Raw genomic sequence first — 21,707 nt, forward strand, 5'->3', positions numbered from 1 at the left:
ATTAAGACAAGTTTTGGCTGGCTGCCCATGAGCTTTAGGGTTAGGATTCAGTGAAGCACAATTTGCTTGTTATCCCAGTTGTGTTCCCAGAAGTACCAGTCCTCTTCTCTCCTCACTCCTGCCATCCAATAACCAACCAGCAATTCACCCAATAAATCCAGAGCAAAAGCAAACAGAATCAAACTGGGACTGCTATTCGGAATGCAAATGGGTGACTTGGGGACGGATTGCAAGAGCGGAGGATCCTCTTTATACAGATCTCTTTCCCAACTAGCACCCCAAGCCGACAAATTCAGAGTGAACAAAATATAACTCCCAATTATTAAAGCTCCACATTTGCAAAGGCAGCACACCACGGGGAACTGAAAGCTCCCCTTCCACGGAAAATGAACAGGGCACATTAACATGAAACGAGTTTTAGACCTCTGATACAGACTATTAAAGAATTCATTTTTCAAAATGATGAACTGCTACCGACGCACGGCATTCTTCTACTACATTACACAACCACAACCTGTCTCCTGAGTTTTTACTAAGAAACGCAATATATTGTTCTGTTTATGGTCTGACTCCTGGGCAGTGTCAACTGACTGGGGAGTTGCTGGGCCTCGAGAGAAGGGCTGAGGCACTTATATAAACCATAAGGCATTAAAAGGGAAGGGTTCCTTACTTCTCAACCTGGTTTCTGGCATATAGTCTGCTTTATCGTGGACCCATTCTGGACGGTGGGGCCGGATGTTGGCTTGAGAGGCAGCATAGGCCACAGGGTCATTGCTAACCCAGGCTGTCAGGTAGATGTAGAAAGCATTGGGGTTAATGATTCCATCTGCATCCACCAGGCGCTGTTTAGTCAACTGCAAAAAATAAAAATAAAAATAAAAATGGGGAGGGAAGGAAGAGGAAGGAACAGTTTAGGATGGAATTAGGACTTTTGTTCAGAATGTTAGGACTTACGCTCAATTCTTTTAACACAAGAAGGAAAGGCATTATGCAACAGCATGTAAAATGGAATAATAGCCTTTGAAAGAAGACTTTATACTTAGCAGAGTTGTCATAAAGAGAGTTTTGTTTATGGTAGAAAAACTACGTTTTTATATTCCAGAGGTTTCGTATAGCAGAAAATGCTTTGCATGCAATTCATTAGAAACATTAAATCAACAGAAGGTTCCAGATGAAGACTGAGCCAATTAAACCTAAATTCTAAAAATGTTGTCTGCAGCCAAGAGGGGGGAAATGACCAAACTGGAGAAACATATTTAAAGCTAGTTTTGAGGGAGAGAAAAAAAGAAAAAGGAATCGATGGAGGTCGGGGGGCGGGGAGAGAGAATCTGGCAAGAGTCCTATAGACGTCTGTGTGCAGTTAACCTCTGTTGTTAACACTGAAGGAAATGCCACCCAGTAAATGGAGGAGAGCTATAAAAATAAAACAACATCTGTATAAATTTTGCTAACACTTGCCTCCTATGACCTATGTATTCAGAAAATGCCCAGCACCCAAAACCAGATGAGTCCACTCTTCCAGGGGTCACGTGGGTAAGTGAATTTGGAGAATTTGAATCGGATTTTCTGGCAACAAAAGATGTCCCGCCAAACAACTGGGGTGATATACAGAAAATGCCAGGAAAAGGGCGACACACAAGGGGTTTTGTTTTCTTTTGTTTATTTTTCATTCTGCCCCAACTCTCATTTTCAGGTCTTTCCAATTATGTGAAAAACAACAGTGACAGCAGCCTAAAAAAAAAAAAAGCAAAGCTGGAATCTAGAGATCTGGATTCAATTAATCCACAGGATATGCAACAACTGTGTGTCTTCAAATTGTCTTTGGAACTGCAGAGAACAGCTCACAGCCTCTGCGGAGGCAGCAGCACACTTTTATCCCTCCCAGGCAGAAGAAATTATATCAGGAGCCACGGGCAATCATTTGGTCCATGTTGCATTTTGCATTTGCTTGCAAAAAAACAAACAAAAAGTCTCTTAGGGCACCTGATTATGGTTCTCTCTCCTCCCTGGATTTGCATATTGCATAAAGATAAGTACAGTGGTACCTCGGGTTAAGTACTTAATTCGTTCCGGAGGTCTGTACTTAACCTGAAACTGTTCTTAACCTGAAGCACCACTTTAGCTAATGGGGCCTCCTCCTGCTGCCGCACCGCCGGAGCACAATTTCTGTTCTCATCCTGAAGCAAAGTTCTTAACCTGAAGCACTATTTCTGGGTTAGCAGAGTCTGTAACCTGAAGCGTATGTAACCTGAAGCGTATGTAACCCGAGGTACCGCTGTAGTTGTTGTTGTTGTGTGTGTGTGTGTGTATGTGTATATATATATATATATATATATATATATATATATATATATATGAATAAATGTTTGATGTTTTATTATGCTTTTATATTTGTTGGAAGCAGCCCAGAGTGGCTGCAGCAACCCAGTCAGATGGATAGGGTTCAGATAATAATAAAACCATCAACATCATTCAATATTACCCAATACCACTTCCGTCAAAGTACTCTAAACCATGCTTTTGAGTCTAGCAAACAGCTCCTGAGAAGGTCATTGGAATGTTATTTTCTGCCTGAAAGCAAAGAAGTGGAGTTTGGAACGACACAGTTCCCTTTACAGACTTTTAAACACTTCCCTTAAGGGTCCTTAGATAGAAGGGGGCTTTGGTAGTGTTTGGCATGAACTTGTAGCGCACGTGAACTTGTACTCCACACAGGGACCATGTTCCAGTTCCCAGGCTGATTGCTGCTAGTTCAAACTAGCAGATCAGGACTGGTGGCATCGAAGCTAGAATTAAACTCATGAGGTACAGCAACAGCAGCCCACCCAGACGGCCCAACAACTGATTCCTTGAGGTACTTCCTGTTGTACCTGGGGCGGTGGGCGGTGGTGGATGTTAGCACTTCTATTGGGAATTATACTGTATGATTCTAATGAGAAACTGCTATCTACATCACACATAAGTGTAACATAGCATAACTGGCCCTCCCAACTTGCCCATGGCAAAAAATGTAAAATAAATCTGTACAAACAGCTACAAGCTGCAGCTAAAACATGGGACTACACCACTATCCACAGCTGCTTAGCCTATGGGAATATTCAGATACTGCACCAGCGCTTCTACAAAAAAGTAGACCATATAAATACAGGAAACACTCTCTGCCCAAACCTTATGAGCATATTCATATGCAGGGGTTTTTCATGATCACGACGGAGCGTTATTCAGCACACACTCAGGAATGGGGAAGCAATTTTGGAAAAAAGAAGAATGATCTGTCAGGAGGTATCATTCCTTCTCGCATTTAGCTTGGGATGCCCATGAACAGATCTGAGATTTTTAACATCATGACGATTTGCCCTGAATAACTTCTCTTTCTATTCAAAGTGTTCAAAGGAAGTCACACATATACCAAGTTGGAAAAATGGGGAGGGGGGGGGAATAGTGTGCAAGTTTATCACCCATCCTCTCCCCCTACCTCTGAGTACCATATTGTCTTACACTGAACGTAACCAAAAGACTTTATAATCTGAATAAAAATAGATTGCATGTTCTTTTGTATTTCATGAGAATATTATATATATATATATATATATATATATAATCATGGAAGCCATCGAGATAGAGAAACACCCTCACAACATGAACAAGCGTGACGACACATCCCGCTTGCCAGACATCTGGAAATTAGCCCTCCCCACAAAATCTGACACCAGATCCAGAGGCACACAGAACGCCATCACCAATCAACCACACCAGACCCAAACCCAGACCCTCTCCACAGATAAATTACAGACACCATCCAGTAGCCAAACCAGGGTGGCACCTCCGGATGCTGCACCCCCCTGCAATCCCTACACAGATCTGGCTGGCACAGGCCACAAAACCACAGCTCGCCCCTATACACGAAGCCAAGCCAGAGCACAACCAAGTGCAGTACAGCCATCTTCTCAGAAAAACTCTTCACAAAGTTCAAGAGTTCAAGACACGAAGGCTTTAGCAACTAATCCACACCTAATGACCCACCTAAGTGGGATTCAGGAAATCACTCAAGAAATCACCCAAGATATCCCTCAAGTAATTAAGGAACAAAAGAAGAAAAGGCACACTAGCCTGGGAACCTCCTCTCTGCCCAGAACATTGGAGGCTATACACCACACCTCCTCAACAGTATTTATAGGAACTCAAACACTGAGATCCTGCTCTGTTCCAGTAACAAGAAGCCGAAAGCACCAGCCTGAAGATGACGAGTGAGACCTCGTCGAAACGTCGCCTAGACACCCCAACTTTTACACGGGAAGACACCCGAGGACACCAAAACCTGCATTCCTGTACCCGTGAAAATCTACGAAAGCATATATATATATATATATATATATATATATATATATGGAAGTAGGTCTTACATGTACAGGGGTCTTACTGAAACCAATGGGACTTACTTCTGAGTAAGCCTATTTCTTTCTTTTTTTTAACCAGCTCGCTTGGAAGAACTTACAAGCTGAACTCAAAGCATTAGAATGAAAGCAAACTATGCCAGATTTGCCGCTCATATTGATGCAAAGTTCCTCTCATTCATAAGACTGTCAGCTGGTACAGAAGATGTAAGAAGTCTCTAGATCAGGCTTCCTCAACCTTGGCCCTCCAGATGTTTTTGGCCTACAACTCCCATGATCCCTAGCTAGCAGGACCAGTGGTCAAGGATGATGGCAACTGTAGTCTCAAAACATCTGGAGGGCCGAGGTTGAGGAAGCCTGATCGAGATGTATGTAGGGTGGCACTTCATCTTTTGGTCAGAGAAATGCAGAAGTCTCCCACTAAAAACAATGCCCTCATTAACATGCAATCCAAACCATGGGCTAGCATGAATAAGCACCGATGTTGGCTTCCAGAAAGGAGATTATGGCTGCTTTGCTCCTCACCAGTCGTTTTGTACTGCACAGTGCTAATCTATGGTTCAAACCTGGGCTCGTGGTTTAGCTGTACCCTGGCTATAGCTTGTGGTTTGTCTGCACAGAACTGAATGATGAGCCTGGGTTTGGGTAACACACACTAAACCAAACCATGGCTTAGGTCAGTACAGCACAGCAGCAAAAATAACCAGGTAGGAGCAAAGCGGCTGCAATCACTTCTGCACATTCACAGTGCCATGCTTTGGCTTAGCATTTTGTGTGAACCAAGCCCCACTGGAGTTCAGCAGATTTGGGGTCAAGGTGTATTTAAACTCATATTCCTTGGTCATGACTGGGACTAGAAGATGTGATTTAAAAAAATCTTCCTAGACTAGATCATGTAATACTACAAATAGAGAAAATCACATAGTTGAATACATGCACATTAAAACAGCTCCTTGGGCCTACAAAATCCGCAAGATAAATTATGAATTGCAGAAGAAAAGAATGGATGCCAGGATGTAAAACTATCTATTTCGGTTACTCTCATCACAAATAAATGGTTAGGATCTCTTTTGCAAAATACAGCATCCTCCATTCCTAGGTGTGGTGCTGCTGCTGATTTTATTTTTAAAAATCAGTTATAAAGAATAAAGTACTGTAGTAGGAAAGAACAAGAAACAGAGAGAGAGAGAAAGGCCTGCTGCTTGACCACCAAACCATGGTTAGGCGACTGAGGGAGCCCTAATGGGCTTGCATGGAATCTGCCCCCATCCTTTTTCATACAGGCATCTTCTAAACTGCAAGGGTGTTGGTGTATAGCACTATGGTTAGTGTCTGAATATTTTCATGAACAATTGCTAGCTTTGGAACCACAGTCAGAAGCTGGCTTGCAAACTGTAATTCAGGCCAGAGTTCTTCCCACCACGAGTCCCCAGCAATTGCTGAACTACAGCCTTCATTACCCCAACCAGTTTGGCAAAGGATGATGGGAGTCATAGGTCAACGACATCTGGGGATCAAGGTAGGAAGAAGGCTGACTTAGGCTAACTAACTATGGTCGTGCTAAGATCAACGCACAACAGATGCCAGAACAAATCCTGGAAACATTGCCAGGCTGTGGGCTTTTCTGGAATGGCAGTTCCATAAAAGGATGAAAAAGTGACAAAAGATTACTTGTACCGGGGTTCAGTCTGACCAGGAGACCAGGGAGACGTCACATAAGGAAGCAACATAGGGGCCTGCAGAAAACCCTAGAGCACCAGGGGATTCTGAAGGCCCACTGAGATAGTCCACAATCTGCCAGGAGAAGGTAGGTTGGAAACAGACCAGTAATTATTCAGGTTGAGGGGATTCACAAATGGTTCCTTCAACAGAGGTATCACAATTGTCTCCTTCAAGAGGGCAGGAATTACTCCCACCTCAAGGAAGGTCACTTCATGACCAAACCAGTAAACTCAATACTCATAGCCAGGAAGGTTTTTCAAATGCACAAAGAGATCAGCCAGACATTTCCAGTGATTCTGTCCACATCTCTAGGTTAAATCAACTGAAACTAAACAGAAGCGTAGTTCTGCACTTGAGGTGTCATTCAGTTTGAAGCAGATGTAAGTAACACTATTCACAAAGCGCTCAGAAAACAAATCACAGCAAGCCACCTGGGTTGTTCAACCTTGTGGTCGGGTCGTGATAAGCCTTAGAAATGGCTTCTCTGGGCATTATTGTCCAGATTCAAAGGTAGCAGAGAAGTCTCATTCTTCATTGCCATCATTGTAATGAGGAATACATTTGAATAAGCTCTTCCCTGTGTGTGGTGGGATTCATCTAGAGTTTCCTGTCACCATTACTCAAACAGTAAAGCAGGAAGGAAAATTACTTCCCATTTGCATCATTCCATTTAAACAAATAGAGTTATGGTAGCATTTTTTAAATTACCTGGCTAATATCAAAGGGTTTGTCTTGGATGCCCGTTTGAACCAAAAGCTTGTAAGCCAGAACAGCATCTTCGGATCCATTTCTGTAATTGTTGTATGTGATCTTCCCAGATTCCCAATCGCGATCAAAAGCCTCCTGAAGCCCTGTTGGAAGGTTAGGGGACAGATTGTTGTTGTTATTTTTCACCCAGCTTGTAAACCAAAAGAAGAAAAACCTTTCTTTCAAACTGCTAATGAAGAGATCGCTGGATTGTGAAAGTTTTCAGCTCTCGAGCAAGTGCTGACAAGCAATGTGCAACATCACCATCACTTTCTTAGAGCTCTTTTTGACTCTTAGTTCTGTCCACTCCAGCCTCTTCCTCATAGCCCTGGAACGAGCAGAGCCTGGCTAGAGTACTGTGACATGCTTCCCAAACAGATGTTTGGGAGGGTGCCACATGCCTGAGACACTAGCCTCCCAGAACTCCAGAGGCTGCATAACCTGCCTTTCCCATCTTCCAGCTAGGCTGTGGATGACTGCCAGGCTGAAGCTCCAGACAAGACCTCCTGTTGCTCAGAACTGGCCCAATCCGCCCACACCCACTTAGCCAAATACTACCACACGTGAAAACATTCTGGCATCATAACACTGCTGTGTGTGGCGGAACACATGGCTTCTATCCAATGGAGAGAAAGAAAAGCAGCTGGAACTCCATGTGTATGCAGTGTTTTGAAAGACTTATAGAGCTGTGTATTCAGGCATTCATGTTCACACATGGGCTGGGGAACCCCTTTGTGTGAGCATATCATATGCACAACTTTAAGTTTGCAACGGCCCTTTGCTATGAAATCTCCTAATGCACAATATGGCTCTGTTAACACTACATGCATTGTGATAAAAATGAAGAGAAACAGAGCAGGAATTTTATCCTAGATATGTCCCTCTAATAAAGGGAAAGGAGGGCACAGATTGCAAACAGTAACTCCAGGAGATGAATTTGCTCCCTCTGTTCCCTAGGAACAATATATACTTGCATAGCAACAGTTGCAGCAAATCAGACTTTTTATTAAATAATAATAATAATAATCAAAAGGAAGCAAGGTAAGAGTGTTATAGAACCATCTCACCATAAATCTCAATTCAGCACAGGACTCACACATAGACACAACGCCCCCCCCCAGCCAACCCCCCCCCCCCCAAATCAAGCAACCATTCATCAGCACACATTTCCAGATAATAATAAAAAAGCGATCTCCCAATTGAACAGGACCAAAACAGAAGCTCCTCACTCCCCACTTATTATGTTGTGAGGGTCCATTCAGGCTCCTTAATGAGCACTACAATTCATGGAGGATCCTGGTGGATTGTATCCACTGACTAGGACTACAGAGTTAGGGAGGAATTCAGACCATTGCCTAAAATAAAGCTCCACTCACTCACTCCCCTGTAAAATGAATTACACAATGGGAAGGAGACACCCAGCGCTGTGTTTTTCCAGCTACCACTAGGTGCTGAAGCCATAGGTTACACGACAACATGACCAGAAATTCCACCACAAAGCCGGAGGAAAAAGAAACCCACACTCCAACTTTCAAACTTCAAACAGCAACTCAGCTCCTTCTTGAGCACAGCGTGAGCGAACACGATTTTGTCAATTTGTTCCATCTGTTCAACTTGTGTAGCTAATACAAGTTGTGGGATCTGCTGCCAGCACGTGTAAAGATCACAGCCAACACCTATTCACTCTCAACTGTTATTTCCCTCTTTGCCACCCCTTTCAAGGCTGGGGGGGTGGAGTGTGGGCAAAAATACCTCACAGCACAAATTTGGATCAGATTTAGAACAGTAAGCCGCAGCCCAGCACAAGGAGGCTGTGTGAGATGAGATGAATGAACCACATGTCTGAGGAAGGGAAGGAAAGGGGGAGAGAAGAGGGGAAAGGGGGGGGGTTGGATAATCCACCGACCCACCTCACAGCTGCACTGAGAGGCTGTAATCAAAACCATCATTACAGATCTGATAGGTTAGCTACAGCTATAAAGAGATAAGAGCGATGGAAGGAGAAAACATGGCCTAAACGACACAGCCCTAGGCTCTGGATGCGCAGTTCCCATTTACAAACCCTCCCTCTGTTTCCTTTAAAATTGCCTCCCATGTAGAAAGCTGCAATAAAACTCGCTCCTGAAGCCAAACAGGTTCAGAACAAAAGCAGCAAATGGAGCAAGCCTGCCAAAATATGGCACCGCAACACCTGGCCAGGAGCACAGAGCAACTATTGAAATCTAGTTATCCTAATACCATCTAAAAGAATTCAAAGCACCAACTAAGAAAACTTGAGTTGCTGAGGGCAACGCAAAATAAGACGAATTTAGGAAGTGGAAAAATACAAATCCCCTCCTTCCCGTAATTTTTTTTTGTGTGTAAAAAAAAATAAAAATCCATTCCAGTACATTAAATGATTGGGAGTATATGGGGTTATGTTATTAGTGTGTGCCTATACACAGTGTAACATGCCCTCAACCCCTTGGGGATAGGACAAGCTATAAATCTAACTAACTAAAATAAATGAATGAATGGTTAACTCATATGAAACTCGCGTAGGTGTACGCCACTCAACCTGTACCAGGAATATCGTTTCTAACAGTCCAATCCGAAGGAAAGGAACCTTAATAAATAAAATGTAAAGGGATACTACAGGAGGAAAGCAGAAGAAAGAAAACCACTGTAACAGGGGGGAAAAATAGAAAGAGGAAAGAGTACATTTGCAGAAAATCTGGATTAGTGAACTGAGTTTTTATTTTTCTCCTTACCTTGCAGCCAGTCTCTAAAGTAGTGCAACCACATTTTGGGAAGCTGCTTGTTCTCTTCCAACAAAACATACGTCACGTTGCTGAAACTTTTGTGAAGCTCATAAAGTAAGTGCTGGATGTTGGGATAATCCGCTTTCTGCGTAACGACATACATGTGGTAGAATGAGAAGTACTTGAACTGGGCTGCAATGAAGTCATACTCCCGTGTCTCCCGCGGCACAATGTCTGTAAGATCAAGTCCATCTCTCACACGAGTAGTTCCATAAAGACTGAGGCCAAGTAAGGCCAGGAAAAGAAAAATGACCACAAGCTGCAAAAAAGGAGAATAAAGAAGGGTAAATGAAGAAGTGACATCATTGAGAAGAGTTTCATGCAACAAATACTACACAGAGTCAGTGCTTTTCTTCCGGGGGTACTCACAAGTACGCAGTACCAGCACCTTTTTCCCCCTAGAAGGAAAGCACTGGTTAAAAGCGTGCCACTTACTCTAACAACTTTATGGTGAGTACTGGCACCTTTTGTTCTAGAAGAAAAGCATTGCATGCAGCTCCATCTCCCTGCAATGTCAGCAAGTCTAGAACCATTTCTCTTAGCAGAAAATGCCAAGGCCAAATTGCAAATCATCCTCGGCAGTGCCAAAATCCTGATTGCCCAACACATTAGATTAGTGTAGTCAGTGCTGGATCTATGCACAAGGGAAATAATACAGTCATACCTCGGGTTACAGACGCTTTAGGCTGTGTTTTTTTGGGTTACGGACTTGCCGAAATCTGGAAGTACCGGAATGGGTTACTTTCGGGTTTCAGCTGTCACGCATGCGCAGAAGCGTTGAATCGCAACTCGCGCATGCGCAGACGTGGCGCTGCGGATTGCGAATGTGCCTCCCACACGGATCATGTTCGCAACCCGAGTGTCCACTGTACAGTGGTACCTCGTGTTACATACGCTTCAGGTTACAGACTCCGCTAACCCAGAAATAGTGCTTCGGGTTAAGAACTTTGCTTCACGATGAGAACAGAAATCATGCTCTGGCGGCATGACAGCAGCAGGAGGCCCCATTGGCTAAAGTGGTGCTTCAGGTTAAGAACAGACCTCCGGAACGAATTAAGTACTTAACCCGAGGTGCCACTGTAATGGGAATTCTAGGAACTGTAACTCCTTGAGGGGAGAAGAGTCTCCTATCAACTCTCAGGATGCTTAACAAAAGACATTTCCCCACTTTTCTTTGGGGAAAGCCAAGGCTGTTCAAAGTGGTATGATACTGCCTTAAATGGCAGAAACAATCCAGCCGTCTTTAACCAAGAGGCAGGGCATGCAGTGCCCCTGTTGCGAAGAAACACACAAGACAAGCACAGAGACGTTACCTTTGCTTTTGGTTTTAGTAGGAACGGAGCATACTGCTTTTCTGCAAAAGAGGAGAGTGTCCATTTCGTACAGGGGGGCTCCAGACAATGCAGTGTAGATTCTGAGAACTGGGAAAGGAGGTCCCTGGATGACCTGGTACTTTCTGGGCTCTGGCAGCTGAGGTTATCTTGTGTCACTGTGACTGGTTGTACAGAGATTTCTGAGCGAGGTTCTGCGGTGGTATAGTAAACCTGGGTATGAGGGTCGTATTCAGTGCGAAGCTGGACAGTGGACTGCATTGTGATTTGGGTTTCGTGTGCAAAACTGTGGCTGCTGTATGGCGGTGGAGGGCTGTGGCGCGTGCTGTCACCAGCCTCTGCATACGCTTGAGGTTCAATCTGAATCACTCTGCTAACGCATGGGCTGAAAGAAAAGGGGGGGAGGAAGCATTTATGCACATGTTTATGGTAGAGTCTATATACCGTATTTTTCGCTCTATAAGACACACCAGACCATAAGACTCACCTAGTTTTTGGAGGAGGAAAACAAGGAAAAAAAGATTCTGAATCTCAGAAGCCAGAACAGCAAGAGGGATCGCTGCGCAGCGAAAGCAACAATCCCTCTTTCTTTTCTGGCTTCTGGGATAGCCGCACAGCCTGCATTCAGTCCATAAGATGCACACACATTTCCCCTTACTTTTTAGGAGGGAAAAAGTGAGTCTTATAGAGCAAAAAATACAGTAAATAAGTAATTTAAAAGTATAAGCAAGGTACCATCAAACATGCAAGGCATCTTACAAAACATAAAAGAACAGGTTGCTACCTAAAACATTGATTTTACGAAGCAGTAGTTGGGGTGAAGGTTGATACTTTCTTGTCAAGTATCAACCTTCCCCAAAATGATGCCCTCCAGATGTTTTTGCACTACAACTCCCATCAGTGATACACTGGCAGTACTGATGGGAGTTGTAGTCCAAAATATCTGGAGGATACCCGCTTGGGAAAGGCTTCCAAGGACAATAATTAAAGAATAGATTCATAGAATATGCAATACGAAGCCTCTCTCTCTCTCTCTCTCTCTGTGTGTGTGTCTGTTTCATACCATCAACTGTTTAAATATATTTTGATCAGTTGGTTGTCTGGCTTTTAACTGATCCATGTAAATATATCCATATGTTTTAAGTTTCTGGGCTCAATTCAAAGCGCTGGATTTAATCTTTAAAGTCCTAAATGGTATGGAACAAAGATACTTAAGGGCTATCTCCTTCTATATGATCCTGTCTAGACACCAAAATCAACCTGGGAGGCCCTTTCTGTGCATCTTGCCTTTCTCAGATATTCAGGTGGCAGGGATACATGAAAAGGGCATTCTCCAGTGTAGTGCCCAGCTTATGGAACTCCCTGCTCCAGGAGATTCACCTGGCTCCCTCTGCCACACTGCAAAATGTTAAAGTATATTTCTGAAGATTCAAGTGCTAAATAATTTAATAAAGGAAACCCTGCACTCGTTGCTGGATAGACACAACACCATTAATATTTCCTTTTTCATAAAGTTTGGGTTCATGTCGAAGAAAAAACATGTCTACAAAATCAGGTGCAACAAGCCATTATTTGTCATATTTTGACACATGCGAATGCAGTAAGAAACATAGAGAGCGCTTCTAATAGATATATACTCTGTGCAGTACACACAGCTAATTGGACACATGTGCACTTGTCATACACATGCAACGTAGATGTAGCTTCACTATAAAGAAAGTGATAGCCATACATGATTTTGTCATATGAAAAGCAGCTCTAATTGTGAGAAGGAAATCCATATTTCATTCCGCAAAGGATGCCACGACCCAGCTTTGGATACAGAAATTGCAAGGAAAATTCATCTGTGGACTTATACCAGCATTTATAACATGATGTCTTCTTTGGAAACATTCTACATGGCAGCTGTAACCATGTAGACAGCTTTATCAGCTGTATTTTCCAGCCATGTGGCAACAATGCTTGTTTCTCCACTCATGCAGAGGTGACAGGTATCTTGGTCTCCATGAGCTTGGAGCACAGGAAGTTTGATCATGACCACATAATTCCATTTTAAGAAATGTATATATAACCCATGCAATCAATAACAGCAAGATGTTCTGCTGTTAAAGACAGTCCACGCAGTCATCCTATCTGCTCACCTTGTAAAACAACAGAATATATCCAATCTCCGATCTTCACGGCGGTACAGATCCATACTCAAAATAGCAGGGAAAATTAACAGAACCATGGCAAAGTTGAAGACCACAACCACAGCAGCCTATAGAAGCAAACAGAGAAGGACAGGGAATATCAGCAGAGCTGGTACATTTACAACATGGAGAATACGTTTTAGGGAAAAAACCAAAAACTTCTTTCATTTGGCAGCCCAATTTGGCTCATTTGTGCTCAAGATTTTGCTGGAATGGATTAAAGGAGTATTTTAGCATTCCTAATGGACCATGATAATTTTTTTATAATCAATATTCTTTGTAGTATTTCATTATATATACCTTTTGATGAAGGCCTTGTACCTACCTCAAAAGCTTATGAAGAAAGATATAAAGATATCTGCTAATGATTTAACTCTAACATTATTATTTTTCCCAAATTAGCAAAGCTCAAAAGACAGACAACTGCAATGTGGCTGGAGAGACAACCACTGACTATCCTTGGAACGCCCATTAACCACCACTTTAGTCCTTCAAGAAAGAAATCCACTAACCAGCACATAATTTTTAAAACAGAGTTCCAGGATGGCTTCTCATGCAGGTAATGTCCAAACCAGACCAACTTCACTTAAGCAAGGTATCTGCATCATGTGGCTTTAGACTCTGCCCTAATGTGGACCTGCTTACTGTCACCTGGAAATCAAACTGCTTTCAAAAGGGATAACTACAGGGGCTGAATCAATGGTTGGCTATCCTCTTGCCCGCTTTAAAGCCCCCATAGAAAGGAAGAACAAACAGCAGAGGTAGAAAAGCCATCACCAAGGTGGCAACAAGGTAGGGGTGCATGAATGCAGCAGTGACCTTAAGCCAGTTTTCATATGTTTTTAGGGTCATTGTATTAACAGATGTTGATAGGCACAGAGAGCATCCTTGAGCAGTTGCCCCTTTCCCCAGCACCCCAAGAAGCACTGGACAGTTGGCTCAGGCTGTCTCACTTCAGTTTCCAAAACACACCGATGTATCACCGCTCTGGAGCATTGCGGGAAAACAAAATGGTGCCCATCACCGCCTGAGAGTGGGCTTTGCTGAGGGCTCCTCAAAACTTCTGTGTTGGATGCATCACACAACCCATAGCTGTCAACGCTTCCTTTTTTTTAAAGGGAAATTCCCTTATCCCAAATAGGATTCCTCGCAAGGAAAGGGAAAAGTTGACAGCTATGACACAACCAGTTACAGAAATTGCCAACTCGCAACAATGCTCCCTTTAGTACAATTCTATTCTGCTGAGTGCTCGCTGGCCACACTGAATATATTGTGCTTTGCTATTGAGCTGCATTATAGTTTCTTTTCACTGGCAATTTCCTAGATTACGGTGAACAGCCTTTGCTCGATAAAACGCCTTTAAAAAATAAAATAAAATAAATGAGAATGTAGTCCCAGCACAAAAACTGCATCAGATCAGTAGGAAATCTCAGAGGAGTCTGCTGGGGGACGACGACCGACAACGGGACCCACAACTATTAGCCCTGGGAAAGGGCCCCTCGCATCACCACCCAGCCTTTCAAATAAAGCAGGATTTAGAGAGGAGTGTGAACCCAAGGGCCTCAAGGTTTCCCCCCTTTGAAATCAACAAAGCTGGCGGAGGCTGCGGCCTTAGAGTTGCGGCCTAGTTGCCGGTGTAGGAAAAAGGTCCGCATTTAACCGGGAGCCGGTTTAAAAGCAAACAAGCCCCAAAACGTTCTGAAATTTTGTACAGAAGTCCTGTGTATCTCCCTCAGCTACAGACAGAACTTGCTTTAAAGCGGGGGGGGGGGGGGGGGGATAAGAAGCCCTTAGTAATCCGCCGCTTCAAAAAGCAGCTGCTGCTGCATGTGTTAACTGAAATAAAATAATGGAAGTCTGTGCTGGAGTCACTGAGGGAGAAAGCCTCATAGGCTGGGGCCCTGCCCAAGGTATGTGCTGCTTTTTGCCATTCCTCGCAGACCACCCAAGGAGAGCGGGCGCATTGTATAGCCAGAGATGATGAGCAGATGAGGAGGCCTGTGGGCAGTCTTTCACCTTGCTATCTGCAGCTCGCTCCTAATGGCATTCAGGGGTTGCCTTTTCCTCCCCCTGAGCCCTCCTCCTCCTCGCTCCCAGACTTTACAAGTAAAAATTAAATACTTTTTGACAGCAACAAAGGAAGCTTGAGGAGAAGAGGGGTTTAAATATTTCAGTTTAAGCTGGGAGTAAGATAACAAATGAGTTTTTGCAGCCCGCATTGTTTCTCCCACTAAGCACACTCAAAGGAAAAATGGGACACTGTGCATCATTAAGCGAGCGCACACGGAGAAAGTCATTTGTGTTTGCATGGAGGGCTCTCGCTACAGGAAAGAGACCACGGCATGCTTCTTTGCTAGGCAGCTCATGAGGGAAGAATTGAGAGTGGAAATCAGTCCTAGAAATGTATATTCTGTGGCGAGAATTCTGGCCACTGGGTCAACAGAAAGCCTTCTCAGAAGGTATCACCCACTAACCCGGCCGCAAGAAAGGATGAAATTGGGAGTCCACCTCATGCTTATGGGCAAAATCACAGCGTGCAGAAGCAAGAGACACCGTCATACTCAAAAAAACCCCCACTGAAATAAATGGGCACGGCTAACTTAGGTCCATTAATTTCAATGGGTCCGCACTGAGAAAAATTTAGTTGGCACCATATTTTAATGGAATGGATTTCCCATAAAGGACATTATATTCTATATGCAGTGAAGGTAAAGGTAAAGGACCCCTGACAGTTAAGTCCAGTCATGAACGATTCTGGGGTTGCAGCACGCATCTCGCTTTACTGGCTGAGGGAGCCAACGTTTGTCCGTAGACAGGTTTTCCGGGTCACGTGGCCAGCATGACTAAGCTGTTTCTGGCGAAACCAGAGCAGAACACGAAAATGCCGTTTACCTTCCCGCTGGAGCGGTACCTATTTATCTACTTGCACTTTGACGTGCTAGGTTGGCAGGAGCTGGGACCGAGCAATGGGAGCTCACCCAATCAAGGGGGTTCGAACCGCCGACCTTCTGATCAGCAAGCCCTAGGCTCAGTGGTTTAGACCACAGCGCCACCCACGTCCCTATATGCAGTGAAAGGGAGGACATATTATCAATCCCGCCTTGTCCTGAAGTTCAGGAGTGGGGGAGGATCTGCCAAACAGGCTCTACATTTCCAGGGAGAGCTGTATTGTCTAAACAGGCTCCAAATTGCCTTTCAAATGCAGCATTTGGTACAGACAAATACTGATGCTGTTCTATTCAATACACACTGTGATGACCAACTGTTAAGAATTGCATAAAGTTCTGCTGCAAAAACAGAATCACGTTTACTTAGAAACACACAGTTGACCCCAGCGTTCGAAACTCCCATTATTCTAGGCGCATTTTACGACAAGGGGTTTCATTAGCATGAGCAGTTTCTGAGCTCTGGGCCCAGTACTGTGCCTAAGATTTCAGATTAAAACTGCAGAGTGGAAAGAAAGGAGGACCTTTTTCTGCCTCCCCATTTCCAGCCAGTCTCTGAAGACTGGAGAAGAAAGCCTCTTAAGAATATTAGGGGGACAGGCAGGGGAAGCAGTCTTCAGTCTGTTTTTTGCAGTCTTCAGATGAAGACTAGAGTTTAGCTGCAGTTCATTCATTTTCAGCTTTGTACTGTACGCCGGCTCCCTCGGCCAATAAAGCGAGATGAGTGTCGCAACCCCAGAGTCGGTCACGACTGGACCTAATGGTCAGGGGTCCCTTTACCTTTTATTCTTGTTATTAAAAAAAGTGTGCCTAGACATTCCGTTGTTGCACCCATAACCTAGGTTTAAGGTGCCATTTAGCTCCTAGCTTTTATTTCTCAGTTTCTAACACTGGTTCACCTACTGGTCAAGAGGAAATTTTGGGCCTAGATCAGGGGTGCTATCTTATACTCAATAACCACTTGCTCAGGGAGCATTAGATTTGAGAGGCCCTGCTATGCCTAGCAAGCCACTGCTATGGATCGATTCACCGCTGGAAAGCTCTGGCAGCAAAGTCATTCTGCTAGTGAAAATATGCAAGTGCAATGGCAGAAATGGGGAGCAAGCTTGGGCAAGACATGGGTAGAATGGAGCAGGGGGGAGGATTTCAATTCATGGCTGTGCCCTGACACAGTCCACAGCCCCAGATTTGTCAAAAAGAATTTCCCTCCTGTTGATGTTAATGGAAGAGGAGGAAATTCAAAAATTGCCACCCCACGTCAACAATTTCCCCACATCACGTTGCCATAACAGATACGGAGCAACTTTGCACCCCAGCACAGCACCGCCAGTATATAAACCCCAAACAAGAGAAAACAACTCAGACGATAGGAAGTGAAGAATGGAGTTAAGACTTTCTGGCAGTATGTCAACCTCACAAGGGGGAATTTAGCTGCTGGGAAAGGGCACTTTAGCACAAAACAGCCTGTTTCCAGAAAACACACAGGAACTTAAGCACATTGCTAACATTTCTCATACTAGAACCCTAACAGGTGTTCTGTCTCAGGACTCCAAGCACAGCCAGCCACAACTCCAAGCTTTACTCCATTCTAAGAAGCAGAGGTGGAGGACAGAGAACCTCACACAGGTAAGCGAGGGAACGTAATATTTAGGGCACAACTGCTACAACCACCTCCCTTGTTGCGTATGTTAACACTGTGTCTTGTCTAAACTGTATCGCTCCCACAAATTCTCTCTCTCTCTCTCTCTCTCTCTCTCTCACACACACACACACACACACACACCTCACATTAGTGGGAAGCAGTGTCCTCCCTCAAACACAAATAAGCTCTCTGTTGGCAAATGCCAGGTACTGCTTTTCACTGTGGGCCAAACTCTCCTGAGCATTCTCTCTAATTTCCAGACTGAACATACCTCATAAACATAGCTAGACTGGATAGTAAAAAAAAAAAAAAGGAAAGGAAAAATAGAGATTATTTTTTCCTCCTTTTTTCACTTTCAGCAGTATTTTTTTTCCTTTGGCAAAAGAGCAATATGAACTGTTATTTTTGAAAACAGGCACAAGTAATGTGTGCATATATTAAGAAGCGAATATGTCTAGATTCATTTCAGGAGCACCACGTTATATACATCTGCAGATGCTGAATCGAAGCCGATAAAGTACTAAAGAATTCCAAAAGGATGCAGTTCACTTATGGGTGTTCAGAAGAGGGTGACTGATCCCTGCACACAAAATAAAAGTATAACTACAGATACAGTTTGAGGATCTGACTTCCACACTGGCGGCACTCGGTTACTGAGCAACAAAGGCTAACCCAGTGAAAGTTTCAGAGAGATCCATCATTCAGATCTGAAACATCAGCACCTCCTTTGATAGTCATTTGAACTGAACTAAATCAACAGCTTGGTGGTATGGAGAATGTACCACCTTGCCTGAAACAAAAGGAGTTCAGAAACAGGCATTGATATGGAAGACTGAAAGTTGGGTTTTCACCCTGTCAGGAAGCCATTTATTCCCTCTAAGCAGCTGGATTATTTTACAGATATTGAGCCTCAAAAGCCAATGAAGCCTTGATTGTTATCTTATAATGTCTCGAGGAAAGCGAACAAAGATAGAGAAAGGTCAAAGCAACACTCTGTTTAAGCCCATCTGCTGGTTAGGCTCCTATCGAGATGAACAGAAATAAACATTGCTGAAAAGGAAAAGAAAAAACCTGCTATATTGCTGTGCTTTCTTAACTTTGGCAGCAGAAGGTCTCCGAGACAGACAGGAATTCTTCAATAAACAAATCTGAATGAGACAAAGACAGGGCGAAGGACTGTAAATGTGGATAAATCCACGTTTAAAAACAGACCACCCAAAAGCCGCTTGCATGGCCAGCTGATTCCGAATACTGTAATTAAATGCATCACCTGAATTTGGCCACACCTGGCAAAGTCGTAAGGAATAAATAAGAGATATATCAACTGCTGACAAGGGTTTCCTTTCTTTCTCTTTTTGCTATTCTTTGCTTTTTTGCTAATATGCTTGATAACCATGGATTTTCAATACAAATCCTTTGCATATAATTCCACCTGCCACATATAACGTGATTAGGGTGACATGCTTTGTATTACAGCACATGAACATAGTGGTTGGACATTATTACTTTACTTAGGTCTCAGTGAAGCAGTTCTTAGCTCAGTAGTACAAACTGGTTTTTTTAATCCAATGTTTTAAAAAGTGGTTTGGAGCACAAAGATCTGCAGTGACAAACCTGAGTGGTGCACAAAAATGTGCCTATTATTTACGAGAAAAAGAACAAATCATGACCAGATGCATGAAAAGATGGGCAACTGAGATATGCAGTAAAGCGCAACGATAGCACACAAGAATAAGCTGATGTTCTGAGAGGCCAAAGCTTTACTAGAGACTGGTTTTTAAGTTTGAAAATCTGAGGCATGTCAGTTTGAAAATCATTGAGCACCATGCAAATATGCCCCAAACCTGACATTCCGAGGCAATTCAGAGTCTTGCTGGGAATGTGCTTCAATCAATTTTTAAAATTCTTTCTTTTGGAAGAATTACAGATTTAACAACACATGCATGCCTTTCATATGCTGATTTCATTTGCAGCAGAATTATTAGTTGCACAGTAGATCAGCTTTCAAGAATGGCAACGAGGATAAAGAAGTGAGCATTCAACAGCCTTGTAAGGGGGGGGGGTGAAGCCCAGGGTACTATTCATGATTCAACAATATACACTTGCTCTGGATTACATGCTTGTGGGCAATGCCCCCTCCCAAGAGAACAGGGCTCTCTTGCTGCAACTGCTTCTGATGTGGCAATGAGGTTGAGTGCAGCACACATTTCTCCAGATCATGGGACTGCCTCTGTGTGGACACGGCGGGAAACTCATCCACAAGAGTAGATGTTATAACTATGGAAAATTGTGTTCCATACTAAAGGTAAAGGACCCCTGGATGGTTAAGTCCAGCCAAAGGCGACTCTGTGGTTGTGGCGCTCATCTCGCTTTCAGACCAAGGGAGCCGGCGTTTGTTTACAGGCAGCTTTCCGGGTCATGTGGCCAGCAGGACTAAACCGCTTCTGGCATAACAGAACACTGTGGTAGAAACCAGAGTGCATGGAAACACCGTTTACCTTCCTGCCACAGTGGTACATATTTATCTACTTGCACTGGCGTGCTTTCAAACTGCTAGGTTGGCAGGAGCTGGGATAGAGCAACGGGGGCTTCACTCCGTCGCGGGGATTCAAACCGTCGACCTTCCGATCAGCAAGCCCAAGAGGCTCAGTGGTTTTAGACCACAGCGATTCAGAGCCCATAGTTAAAGTAACAAAATTAGAAGTGCTATACAGACAGAGAAAGGGAAAAAGAATTGTGGGGGGTGAAACAACTGCCTTTACTACTCTGAGGGGACTCCAGAATATGAGCACAGGCTTGCAATAATTAGAAGGGATCTCAGTAAAAACCTGACTTAATGCTATAGATTATAACTTCTTTTCGTAGCACTGCTTACAAACCACTATCGTGTGTGTGTGTGTGTGTGTGTGTGTGTGTGTGTGTGTATCTCCCACAATAGTTGCAACATGTATTAAGAAAAATTGTAATTCCTGCTTCCTCTAGTTAGGTCAGGGGTCAAGTAGAGTGAAAAATGATTGGTGAGCCAGACAGAAAGGGAAGAAAAATGACTGCTGAGAAAGTACAGTTACCAAGTCTTTACCAAGGTCAGAGTGAGCTATAAATCCTCTCTGTTGGAGCTGTGCCAGTAGGAAAGCCTCCCAGAGCTCTTTTCAAAGAGCTCTTCCCTAGCAGTACCCACCCATGCTTTTTAACTTTGTCTTTGGAAAAATATAAATATCATGATTATGACTATGAAGCAGAAAGCATGACGAGGGCACCTGCACACCCACATACAAACCCTCCAAAAATGTTCAAGGTGACCACTAGTATTCATAGAACACATATACAGTGGTGCCTTGCAAGACGAAAAGAATCCGTTCCACGAGTCTCTTCGTCTAGCGGTTTTTTCGTCTTGCGAAGCAAGCCCATTAGCGGATTAGCGCTATTAGCGGTTTAGCGGCTATTAGCGGCTATTAAAGGCTTAAGAGATTAGCGGATTAGCTGCTAAAAGGCTATTAGCAGCTTAGTGCCTTAGAAAAAGGGGGTGGGGATCGAAAACCCCCCCCCAGGAATCGCAAGACATTTTCGTCTTGCGAAGCAAGCCCATAGAGAAATTCGTCCTGCGAAGCACCTCCAAAACGGAAAACCCTTTCGTCTAGTGGGTTTTCCGTCTTGCGAGGCATTCGTCTTGCGGGGCACCACTGTACACTCTGCAGGTGGCACAAGGGCTCTGTTGAAGAGATTTTGGGTTCAAAAGCATCAGTCTATACATGCAGCGGCTTCTGTTTTATCAGCTAATGGAAAGGAAAGAACTTCATGTACAAGCTCCATTCCTCCACTACAGAAGAAATAGGGATGTACCAAGAACGGACACGAAAGCATCATGTTAACCACATACTCTAGTGCCAGGAAAGAGATTTAATTGCAAATTCAGTATCTGACACTTTTATAACG

The 21,707-nt window shown here is 43.7% G+C and overlaps 1 protein-coding gene across 3 annotated transcripts in view; it reads right to left on the bottom strand.

Moving 5' to 3' along the window:
• PTCH1 (patched 1) overlaps positions 1 to 21,707 on the bottom strand; it is a 112,134-nt gene that overhangs the window by 19,204 nt on the left and 71,223 nt on the right. For all 3 annotated transcript variants that reach the window (XM_083403317.1, XM_083403316.1, XM_083403318.1), the window contains 5 exons: positions 13,137 to 13,255; positions 10,978 to 11,380; positions 9,614 to 9,923; positions 6,825 to 6,967; positions 671 to 854 (listed from right to left, as the gene is read on the bottom strand). In XM_083403317.1, the coding sequence (XP_083259443.1) occupies positions 671 to 854; positions 6,825 to 6,967; positions 9,614 to 9,923; positions 10,978 to 11,380; positions 13,137 to 13,255 (1,159 nt within the window). The remainder of the gene's footprint in view (positions 1 to 670; positions 855 to 6,824; positions 6,968 to 9,613; positions 9,924 to 10,977; positions 11,381 to 13,136; positions 13,256 to 21,707) is intronic.

Source organism: Podarcis tiliguerta, assembly GCF_965153285.1.
Source record: "Podarcis tiliguerta genome assembly, chromosome: 11".
In the NCBI taxonomy this organism is placed as follows: Eukaryota; Metazoa; Chordata; class Lepidosauria; order Squamata; family Lacertidae; genus Podarcis; species Podarcis tiliguerta.